At 39.3% G+C, this 12,122-nt stretch overlaps 1 protein-coding gene and 1 pseudogene across 1 annotated transcript; one reads left to right on the top strand and one right to left on the bottom strand.

The window, feature by feature from the left end:
• Window positions 1–921: 921 nt before the first annotated feature.
• Window positions 922–3,324, top strand: LOC137709278 (probable serine/threonine-protein kinase PBL21). Its single transcript, XM_068448367.1, has 8 exons — window positions 922–1,570; window positions 1,666–1,704; window positions 1,798–1,914; window positions 2,015–2,131; window positions 2,224–2,442; window positions 2,531–2,646; window positions 2,731–2,991; window positions 3,085–3,324. Exons 1-8 carry the CDS (start codon window positions 922–924, stop codon window positions 3,322–3,324), a joined length of 1,758 nt encoding a protein of 585 aa, XP_068304468.1.
• A 754-nt stretch (window positions 3,325–4,078) lies between these two features.
• On the bottom strand, window positions 4,079–10,921 carry LOC137709277 (cyclic nucleotide-gated ion channel 18-like; annotated as a pseudogene).
• Window positions 10,922–12,122: the final 1,201 nt, after the last annotated feature.

Genomic DNA, 12,122 nt, shown 5'->3' with positions numbered 1-12,122 from the left:
CAATCCCTTACAATAATCCCATCATCTCCTCCTCCTCCTCCTCCGACAAGACCATTTAACAAATCAGCTGCTTCTTTCGCTCCCCCACTTCACTCTTAAAGCACTTCCTGTAGCTAATGACAATGGATCCTCCTCACACAGCTTCTGGCATATCGTTGCCGCAAAACATTTCGGATACAAGTAGCTATAATAACGTGCGCAAGCAAGCAAGAAATGCACATTTATCTGCCAAGGGCCATGTACGAAAACAAAAATTCCACATCCATCTATCTAATATCTATGCATCATCTAATTCTCAAGGTATGTACCTGCACCATAATTCACAAGGTGATTATATCGGGTATGCCAGTGTGTGCCCTCGACGTGCTTCCAACTAGTATATTCTCTTTTAAGATCCGCCACAATGCTACTTGTGCGCAAGCCAACCCCGCCAACAAGTAGCATTGTGGCGGGGTTGGCTGTTCCCCATAGACGAGGAGAAAACTTTAGATTTGAGAAAGATGGACTTAAAATCCAACCATAAGCAGCTAATCACGTTGACAGGGTGTGCAAAAAAGGCTTTTTCCCTTGCGTTCAAAGAGAAGCATTTTTTTTTCCACAACCAGTAACTATCACTGTCACAACGGCCGTCAGTTTCCGTCTGCCTTGTACGCTTCAGAAGACTTCATCAACACAGAGAGAGCCAAAAACATAGAATAAATCAAACAGCGACGTTTTCGATCGTTAAACTACCCGCCAAACATCTCGAGTTCGATTCAGCTTTGTTTGCAATGGATTTAGGCCGGCAGCACAAGTTCCGAATATTCCTCCTTTTGATTCATATGAGCGATACATCCAAACCCTTTCAACTGTCTTCACATTAAATCTCATCTCTCCCTCTCTCTCTCTCTCTCTCTCTCATCGTTTCTCTCTCGTTTGAAAATGGCGAAGGAAGTTTTTTCTTATACCACAGTTCTCATCCTGATCACCTCCGCCGGCTTTGCAGCTGCTCAGCCTTCTGTGTCCAACTGCAGCCTTCATTTTGATTTGGGATCATCGCCGTCTCCAAATTCAACTTGCGAAGCAGGAAATTGGGGAGGGTTTCTCCGCAAAGACTGCTGCACATCGGCGTTCAATGTCTACCTTTACGCGTTGGGGCAGCATGCGAATCAAATAAGACTGATATACCTCAACTCTGCCGAGCAGGGGGTTTGCTTGGCTTCCTTGAAGAATCTGCAGAAGGATGTTTTAGACTGTGGGATTGAGAAGCTGACAAGTGGCGCCGGTGGCTGTTCTGACTTCACTGTTGCTGACGTTACAAATAGATTGGGAGACAAGTTGAAAAGCTTAGAGGTGAACTGTGGATTCCGGCCTTCTGATGGAAAAAGTGGGCAGCTGTGCGGTTCTTGTGTGAATAGTTGGCAAGACATAGGACCATGGCATTCGTCATCCACGGATGCAGAATCTTTCGAGGTTGAAAGTAATGTTTGCAGGTTCGCGGTGCTGGTGTCGTATACAAGCATAAAACTTGAAGATAAAGCACATCTTAGTGCAGTTTATAGTTGCCTTGGATCACAAGAAGGCTTCAAGTGTACGTAGCCTGATGAAACTTCTCACGATGCGTGTGCGCGTGCGTGTATTGATTCACTAAAATTTGTTTGTAAATGATGTTTTTCTCCTTGGCAGATAATCAACCACCAAAGGGTCATAGGAAACTCAGTAAAGGTAAGGCTTCTTCCATCACTGAATCAATATTTGCACTTTCAAAACTGAAAATCCGGTTCTTTCATTAACAATTACGACACTTGATGGAACTAGGTTTATGGATTATGATCGGAGGAGGAGTCGTGGGTGTCTTTGTTTTTGTAGTACTAGCCGCCTGCATTTTGTCAAAGAAACGTACCAAATCAACTCCGCCACCCCCAAAAAAAGACGGTATGCCTGCCAATATTCATTCACAGATACAGCAACACCAAATTTAAGCTGCAATTAGCATATGGTGCATACTAATTAAGCCTGATTTGTACGTAAACAGCAGCGTTTAAGGATGTGATTTTCAAGGAATCAGGCTGTCCAAAAATTCCTATCAAGGAAGTGTATTCTGCTACAGACAATCTAAACCCATCAAATTTCATCGGCGAAGGAACTGCTGGTGAGAATCTAAATACAAGATGAAGCAACAAGAATTTAGATATTCTATATTCTGATTATATATAATTTTATATTTTGTTCATAATATAAAAGGAAAGGTGTATAAGGGCATACTATCAAACAATCAGCGTGTAGCGGTTAAGCACATTATCAATGACGGAAATGTGGAGACATTTGCCAGAGAAGTTATGAGCTTATCGCACATCAGACACCCGAACCTTGTTATGTTGCTAGGTTATTGTGTAAATGAAGACGAGTGCTTCCTTGTCTATGAGCTTTGTCCCAACGGCAACCTCTCAGAATGGATTTTTGGTATTCTTTTGCCTTGACAAAAAGTTTTAGCTCCTTAAACTACAGTTTTTGTGTAATTTAATAAATGTATGTGGTAACTAAACAACAGGGAAAGATAGGAACCTGTCCTGGATCCACAGGCTTGAGATTGCAATTGATAGCGCTCGAGGTCTATCATTCCTCCACACGTATCCAGAAGGTTGCATTGTCCATCGCGATATCAAGGTCTGTGGTACTAACTGAACAATGTCACCATAAATGAATGAAAATTTTGGACTCTCTAAGATTATGTTTTTATTCCTATTGCAGCCAACAAACATTCTACTTGGGGAGAATTTCGAAGCAAAGCTATCAGACTTTGGACTCTCCAAGATTATTGAGCTGGGAGAAACCTATGTCAGTTCAGAAGTGAGAGGAACTTTCGGGTACGTTGACCCTGACTATCGGATCAACAACCACGTAAATTCATCAGGAGATGTCTACAGCTTTGGAATCGTACTTCTGCAGATCCTATCGGGGAAGAAAGTTATCAACATGAATCTGAACACACCAATGCCATTAAATAAACAGGTCAGAAAATAACCCTTTCCTCCCACAATCTTTCTTCAAATTGATTACATAAATTTTCCGGCATTGATTCAATTTGTTCTTTCTACTTGCTAGGCAAAGGTCCTCAACCGAGGTGGCAGCATCAATGAATTCGCTGATCCTAAACTTGACAGGGAATACCCAGAAGAAGCATTTGATCTAACGCTTCAGCTGGCATTGTCATGCACAGCACTCAAACAACAAAGACCGTCAATGCAGCAAATTGTTGTGAGATTACAAGAGGCGCTTGACATATCAACACGGGCAAAGGCCTCTACTCCTGAAGACTCACCAGAAGCCAGCTTCTCGTATTGAAAGTTTAAATCCACAAAACAGAAACAGAAACTATTAACTATTTAAATTATGAGTACTATTTTTAGTGTTCAAAGTCCAATTTTACTTTTGTAACAGTACGCCAATACCGTTTGGTAACACACAGAATACAAATGCATTTGTGAATCTGCATCAAATTCGCGTGCAGACGTGTGCTGTGAGTTTTTTAAACCAGCTTTCTAAATGCAGGGGTTGGTAAACTAAAATGACAAATTTTGAAATTATGAAATAGTAAAAATTCATAGAACTTACAGATATACATGTAGTTCCATGCTCAAGTGTGCAATGTGGACATGGAAATTCAGAGGTACTAAGAAAATTACGATCGAACTTACTGGTTTCTTTCAGGAGTAGCAGGCAGCATCCTCCACCTGCAAATAGTTACTGAAGTTGTAAATTCCCAGTCCTCTTGTGCGCGCTCATCCTGTGAGCTCGTAAAAATCCAAATGCTTTGCACTTTCGAGCATGAAGGATCCCATTGTGGTTAACCTGCACCTTCTGCATAATGTATTACAACCTCGATGGATTTCCGAATGAATGGCCACAAGGCAAGAGTGTCACAGCATGCTTGTTTCATGCTTTTGATGGAAACGAAATCTTAGCTGCTAAATTCAAATACCAAAGGCTAGAATCGTGGAGAACAGTAGCTAATATATTCATCTGTTACAAGTCATGATACCGATATATAAGAGAGAATAATTTAACACTATAGAACTAGAAAACTGATGGTTATTGCTAATCTACCTGCAGTATAAATTTACATCATTGTCACAAAAATTTTGTTCCTAACTATTCTTTCGTTAGTTCGTTTTCCTGTTCCCTGATTATTCATCTTGAACTAACCGTATGTTGTCTCAATCTAAAGAGAAATCAGGTTCATCTGGCTTTGACAACCGAGGCATGTCCAAACTGGGAGAAGCTGCTTCAACCGCCTGAGCTTTCTGTGCAATTCCTCGTTTTGTATTTGCAGCAAACTTGGAAGCGAGAAATGTGGCCCCAAGATGTTGGCCTTGGCCCGAATTGCTTGCATTCTCCCCTGATCTCTCACCACTCGCATCACCCTCAAAATTTCCGCCTGCTTGTTCTTCATCATAGTAGTAGTAACCATCTTCCTATTGGCCTGGATGTTGCATATAGTAGGAGCTCTCCTGCATAGCCAAGCCCCTTGCCATCTTTCGTTTCCTAAACCTTCTCCAAGCGGCTTGGATAAAGCAACCACCCCATGTCCTCCATTGGTGGGAATAGTACCTAAAGGCATGCTGTAGTTTCTTGCTGTGAAGGCGTTTGAATTGGCCAGCAACGAATTTAAGGTCCTCCGCTCGAAGTGCAAAAGCTTCAACTGCTGTAAGGGCTCTCACTGTCCTGGTGGAAGAAGGCAAATTGAGGCTAGAGCTTGGCATCAAGGCCCATGTCAGCAGTTCCTCGCCACGGAAGTCACCAGGTCCAAGAGCGATGGAGTTAAAGAACCCCGACCTCCCTCCGTTGGTTGTCGAGCTCTCAAGTTTCCCTCGAATGATAAACATCATCTCATTTACTGGATCACCCTCTTGAACTATGTATGTGCCTTGAATACTCAAGGTTGAGACAAGACGTTCGCAAATGGCATCGAGAAGCTGGTCATCCATTTGTGAGAAAAAAGGAACCTGAAAAATAACAGAACCGGATTTATCAAAGTAGAAATACCTCCATTGGCGAAAATTCAACTGCTTTTGCAGCATACGATCCACTGATTAGGGTTAGGGTTTCATGTAGAGACTTACACGGCGAACAAGGGAAAGGCACAAGTGCCGCTGGATTTCATGGCAGAGATCTAAAGGCAATGAACCCAATAGTGATTCTTCATCAACTCCTCTTGTGGCAAACCGTTTGTATTGCATAAATCTAGGAACACGTTCACACAAATCCTCAGGTAACTGCCGATGCCTCATTCACTCCTCTGTATCTCTTGGCTTAATCCTCCATTCTTCGAATTTTATCGACATTGATTGCAGGTAAGTAAGACAAGTTAAACAGCATAAGTATATGCAAACATTTTTTATGAAAACTTTGCTGGTGCACTTTTGACAGTGTATAAAATGTCACAAGTTGGAGATTCGAAGAACTTGACTTCGCATTCAATGTAAATTCGTACAAAACAAGTTATACTAGAAAGCGGAAATAAAATCGTTCAAACTATATAACTGCAACCCTGACAAGATCTGTATATAACTACATAAATAGTAATGGTAGTGAAAAAAAACTCTCATACAATACCTGCTGCACGTTGCCAATCAATAGTGAGAACAGATTTAAACCGCTGAGACAGAGTGAAATAGAGAACATTATTTCCCAAAGTTACGTGCTCATCTTCAAAGTCTGCCCGTATCAACTACGAAGAGAAAGAACCGTAACACTAGAAATGAGACCTTCATCGATTCTTTCTTAACAAGAAACCGAAAAGAGAGAAACGGTTTCTCCAAAGATCACAAATGCGTGTGCGTTGTGGATGGTTATGTAGATGAATCATGCATGTGTGCACATCTCTATCTACGTGTTCGTAAAGCAATTAATCATGATCAACAAGATCAATGGAACTCGATATATAAGCTAATGATCTGTATCTCTATTTCTAAGGCCAATTATAGAGCACTGGTTGAGATAATCGGCTGTCAAACTATTTCCAAGAATACAAATTTCAAAAAACTCGGTTCAGTAATCGAACAAGGTCAGAAGTGAATACAGATGCAGCTTAGATTCCTCCAAGGAAAGCAAATGGATGGCAAAGATTCGGGTAACATAGAAGTTACAGACTTAAAACATTTAATTAGAATGATACCTTAAGTTTCATAAACCCCACCATAAACAATACAGGTACTTTCGATAGAAGTCCTTTGTAGTAGCAACATCACTCTTGAAAGCATCCCCAAAAATTCCCAACTTAAATTTGGCTTTCTCATTATTTGCATCACAATTTTTAACAACTTCAGTGACGTTGACCCAGTACTTCCGTTCTGGTAGTTCTATACTACTACAATCCAGAAATCTTGTGATGCAAGAAACAATCTTTTTCAAGTTCTCTTCTTTACAATACAATTTCCAGCAAGAGAACTGCCGCCCTATGGACGATAAATACCAGACAGCTCCAACAATTTATAGCAGCAAAGGGAATTAGTGTTCAATTAATTTAACAATAGTAGTTAGCTGACTTGATGAGTTTATCAGAGTAAATAATTAATGGATCATTGCTTGTTTGCTTACATGGCCGGCTAGAACGAAGAGGAGGAGATTGTACGCAGCTCCTGCCCATGCAGTCTTTGATACGACACCAGTTGTCTTGATAATACGCTGATTCAAGGGGAAGATGAGGAAGATCCGAGGAATGTACCAAGTCAAAACGAATAGAGTCAGAGTGTTGTTGGCATGATCAGCTCTCAAATTCCTCGTTGCTGGAATCACCAACCAGATAACAAGCTGCGCAACGAATTAAGCAAAGCAAACATTCGTTTACAAAATCCTCAAAAGCAATACTCTACTACTCTTTCTGGAGAATCATTCCAAACTAATTTGTCGGTCAACAGGAAACATGATTCTTGCAAGTAATCAAAGGAGATCGCAAATTAAAATCACCCATGTTTGGTGACTATGATTGGATAGGATAGTGAGAGGGTATGTTGAAATACCGCTCATGTGAATCCCATCTCTAAGAAGGCCAGAATCACTAAGCAAGTCTCTCATGTGCTTCTCCGTAGATCACTTTAGAAATCGCTAAATTGATTTTATGGAGAAACAACCCTCATGTGTTTAACGTGATTTTATGGAGAAAACCTTATGGTCCAAGAATCACCCCTAAACGAGCCCTAATATCCGAAATTTGGCTAGAATTTGATTAGATTAGATGAATCACTAGATTGAAGGCATGTCGAAGTAAAGAAATGAAGTCAACTTCCATATTTTGTCCAATTATCCATTTCCTCCTTGACCAATTCATCCTCAACTTCAACTTATACAAAATTGGGAAGCTTGTGTCCATTTCTTCCTTCAAAATACTCTGACGAGTTATTCAATTCAATCCAATTCTGGACATAAACGTGTTAGAAATTACTTAATCAAATCACAGTTTGAATGTCATGCCTGAGGGACCAGAATCGTGGCGGCAAGATCAACAACAAAGTCGGACTTCAAGCAGCGGATGGCAATCTGGTGGGGGTCCATGACGAGGTCACCGCGGCCAAAAACCCTAGTACTGGGATTGACATAGGCGGTACGAAACTTGATGATCATATGGAGGAGGTAGAAGAGGTCGGTGATGGTGCGGAAGACGGTGACGACGACGGCGAGCTGGTTGTCGGTGGTCAAGCAAGCTGTGTCCCAACCCAGGGAGGTAAAAGTAGAGAGGGTCGATGAAGAGGGCCAAAATGCAGATGACGAGGATCGCTGTGGGGGTCGAGAATTTGGTGGTTCCATAGGATTGCGAGCGGGTGCTGTTCGTCCAGCACGGCAAAGTTAGGGTTGGTGTAGCGGGGGCGGAATTTAGCGGCCGGCGTGGCGATTTTCCTATTCATCTTCCATGGTGGATTCCGGGGTTAACTCGGATTCCATGTGGAACCTCGTGGTACTGATCTCCATGCCCACACGCACACGAAGATCGAAATTGAATGCAAAACTAAGAGAACGAATTTTCAAAATTCAAATTTTCATGACGTTGATCAATGGATGATGTGATTTGTTGGAGTGTTTAGAGAGAGAGAGAGAGAGAGAGAGAGTGAGATGGAGGAAATCCGTACAATGGCATGGGAGGTGAGAGAGAGTGGGGAGAAAGGGTTTCGTTATTTTTGGACCGTTGAGATTTTCGCGGGAACCGGGAGAAAAAGCGTGGACTTCGCTTTAACATCTACGTCCACTGTTTCAAATTCAATTCAAATAGCTTAAGCTAGGGTTTGTGTTTGCTCTCTTTCTGTTTGCAATGAGATTTTCGCGGCAAAATTTATAGTTTATATCGATGTTGGGATTAATTAGGGTTTGTATTAGCAGCGCACACACAATTAAAGTGAATTCTTAGGCTATAGACTTGATTAACAAACAAATATAAGGTAATCGACGCCAACTAACTTTTGGTGTAGTCACATTACAAATGTTTTCTTAGATAATACTTGTATTGTCTGTATTATTACTGCTGCTGCAAGGATGTATTGTCTGTATTATTACCGCTGCTACAAAGAGTGAGTAGTAAATGTTTGTTCCTTCCCATTTTTCCCAACTGTAAAACACATACTAAACTATGAACGACAAATATGATCAAAGAGAATAGTTATAAACTTATAAAGAGTGTAGAATAACCATTTAGAGTGTCAATAACAACTTGCTTCAATTTTTATAATTGAGTATTTAACACATTTGGGTTTAGATTATTTTTAATGAGCTCTCGTTGGATCGTGACTTATAACTTTTTTTTGCTTAATTTTAAATAAATGAGAATTTCGAACGCTGAATCCCAAACCTACTCCTACCCATCACAACGTCATCTCACTTACACTCACTAGTACTGGAAATTTTGGAGAGAACAAAATAAAAATTAGGAACTAGTACTAGTGTGTGAACCAAATTTGTAGTTGCACAGATTTAGAAGCTCTATGAAAAACAATGTTCTAAAAAACGGCTTAGGCGGCCGCCTAGGCGCTGGGCAGTAGTGACCCGAGGTGTTTTCTTGCAAATTGGTTGGAAAAATCGGTTGGGCTCTAGGCAATGCTAGGCGGGCTAGGCGGCTAGGAGGTTTTTTTTTATTTATTATTTTTTTTAATTAAAAAAAATCCTATCTACATTACTATATTTCCTTATTTTCCTCCTATTTTGCATTTTATGTGGTTTTAAATTGTGAACTTATTATACATGTGTCATCCTACAATACTCGTCACTATGGTTTTATGGCATATATGCTTAATGTGTTTTTAAATTTTGGACTTGTTGGATACTCTTTTTGCGTTTTATTATTCTTTTATTATCTTATCCATGGATTTCATACAAGTTTAATTTTTTGTAAGTGTCAATATGCACTTATTTACAAGACATACAATAAATTTACAAGACATACAATAAGTTTAATTTTTTGTAAGTGCCAACCCGCCGCCCGACTAGCGCTTAGCATTTTTTAGAACCTTGATGAAAAACAATCAACAATTACTTGAGAAAACGGGCATCTTTAGTTGACCACACTTGCATCGCGTGCAAACATTATTGGTGGGCATTTCTTCCACCGGCTTGCCTAAACCCTAGCAACAGAGACAGAGAAAGAGACGCACAACTTTCTAGGGTATTCTCCAATGTTTTGTTTCTTTCTCGTCAAACAAATTAATTCTGTAAACTTATAAATAAAATAAAACAATAAGCTTCAAACAGTAGGGACTGGACTGTTTGCCACGAAACCCATTAAGGGGCAAGGCGCCAACTGACCCTGAATTTCAGTGAATCTACATAGATGACTTGAATACTGTTTTTTGAAGGTCAGAGCATAAGTTCTCGGATTGCTTGATAAAATGCCTCAAAAAGGAGTTGTCGTTATTTTATTATTTTTTAAATATCAACTTGGGCATTATATTGTGTTCAAGTAGTGAATTTTCTCATTTGAAAGAAATTGGTAGTCTTGTAAAAAAAGAATGGTGGAGACAGGAGGAACATAGTATCTAATTATGTGTATTTGCTAAGGGAATTGTTATTAGCACTCCAAAAATCTCATTAGAAAGAAAAATACACTTGTGAGGAGTGTAGAATGAGATTTTTGGAGTGCTAATAACAGTTCCCATTGCTAATTATATTGGTTATGATTCTACCGGTTGTTACTATTTCAATGAAGAGAGTCTTTTCTGCTATGAATATTGTTCAAAGTCCATTGCATAATCGAATAGAGAGCAATGGTTGAGTGATACTATGGTGGTTTATACTAAAAGCAATGTTTTTCCTTCTATTGATAAAGAAGCTATAATGCAGCATTTTCAAAATATGGAAACGCGTTGTGAACAATTATAACTTACATTGTAATTTGTTCTGCAAAATTATGAATGATGGAACTATAGTTTAATTTTTAAAGTTACTATATATTTAAGGAATTTTTTTGTAAACTTTTACATATGATCCTCCAAATAATTTTTCCTAGATCCACTAATGCATAAAACTATTTGGATTGGTTGTTATCATATGAAAATGAGTGACAAGGACACATCCCAATAGTCCAAACAAGCAAAAAAGATTCAAAGAGTAAATACAAGTTTTTAGAAACAAAATTTATTCATGGAGCACAACACCCTTTCATAAAATAAAATAAAAAATTTAATAGGAAGTTAGGCAAACCCACCACAGAATCAATCTGTTGGTGACGTTCTGGTAAAGGCTAGCGACCTCGGCGAGGATCAGGAGGGAGAGTGGCAAATGCGCCGTGTAAGGCGACGTAGCGGCAGGTGAGGAAGATGAAGAGTGTGGCGAGGTGGTTCTCGACGAGGATCAAGAAGATGTCGCTAGAGAAGAAGACGAGGTAGTGTAGAAGACCGGTGAAGGGAGTAAGCGACACTGTAATCGAGGACGGAGTTTCGGAATTAGGTGTTGCGGACATCGAATACGGTCGAGTTCGGAGAGAATGGAGAAGTAGGCAACGCTGTAATCGAGGACGGAGTTCCGAAATTAGTTTTATCATTTTTTTAACAAAAAATTGATATTTTATTAATTAAATGTTTTTTATTAATTGTTTTGCCACGTGGCACAAGCTGGCAACCACGTCAGAAAAATTGTAGAATCTACTATTATCACGTCATCTGACACGCCTCGACCTAAATCAGGGCGTGCACGTGACGGCCAGCACGTCTTGATTTCGGTCGGGATGTGTCATCATCACTTAACGGCTAACTTAACAGATTTTTTAACAGTTAAATAATAACTAATGTATAAGATTGAAATGTTTTAAAGATGTTGATGAGGTTGCAATTGCACACAAACTTAAGGGTGTAAAGTGTAATTTATTCTTTTTCATTTTTCCTAGAAAACAAGAAGCATTTGCAAATGAATCTTAGATATGGGGAACAATTAGATGTGGGAAATCAACCCATTGGGTTGTAATGACTATCCGTTAAGATCCGTTTAATTTGATATCATAATATAGAAGTGAGACTGATAGTGGTGATAATGATATAAGTTGAAATCAAACTAAATAGTTTGACCAAAAAAAATTCAAACTAAGGTCTTAATATGTATCCATTAACAACTCAATACGGTGATCTGTCATCTCTTAGATCATTAACATTTTGAACACCTGGGCGCATGTATAATGTCTAGACATTTCCGGTCATGTCCATCAACTATAATTGTGTGGAGACTATTAAATGGATTTTTTTCCTCTCTGATTTGTGGATATCCGTATACTCCTTTTCCTAGTTTGTGAATAGTAAAAATTAAACAAAAATTAAGAAAAATAAATCAAAGAAGAAGAAATCTAATTGAATCATTGGATCGCATCCATGTTGTTCCATAAATTATGCAGCAACCTCACGAAAATTATAAATCCCTTATAATGTTCGAAATTGAAAAAAAATAATACACGTATAATTGGGTTTTGTTTTTGGTCAAAGTAATAATTTGGATTTTTGCTGTTGTCAAACAATAATAATTTGGATTTGGTGATGCAATCTTCAGCTAGATGGGCTCGGAGCTGACCTATAAGATGTAGGAGCGGCATAAAACTCGTAAATTATGAATTTTGATCTTCTCCGAGTGTACCTCCAATCATTGGAAATAAAGTTTAAAAACTTGAGCTTGAAAAT

This window comes from Pyrus communis, chromosome 11 (genome assembly GCF_963583255.1).
Source record: "Pyrus communis chromosome 11, drPyrComm1.1, whole genome shotgun sequence".
NCBI lineage: Eukaryota > Viridiplantae > Streptophyta > Magnoliopsida > Rosales > Rosaceae > Pyrus > Pyrus communis.
The sequence above is the reverse complement of the archived record's forward strand: the minus strand, read 5'-3'. Positions and strand labels throughout refer to the sequence as shown.

Excerpts from the sequence above, each read along its gene's own strand:
- LOC137709278 (XM_068448367.1), top strand. The coding sequence starts at position 922 with ATGGCGAAGGAAGTTTTTTCTTATACCACAGTTCTCATCCTGATCACC. Across the intron at positions 2,647-2,730 it reads TTGTCCATCGCGATATCAAG|CCAACAAACATTCTACTTGG; the intron begins GTCTGTGGTACT and ends TTCCTATTGCAG. Across the intron at positions 2,992-3,084 it reads CAATGCCATTAAATAAACAG|GCAAAGGTCCTCAACCGAGG; the intron begins GTCAGAAAATAA and ends TCTACTTGCTAG.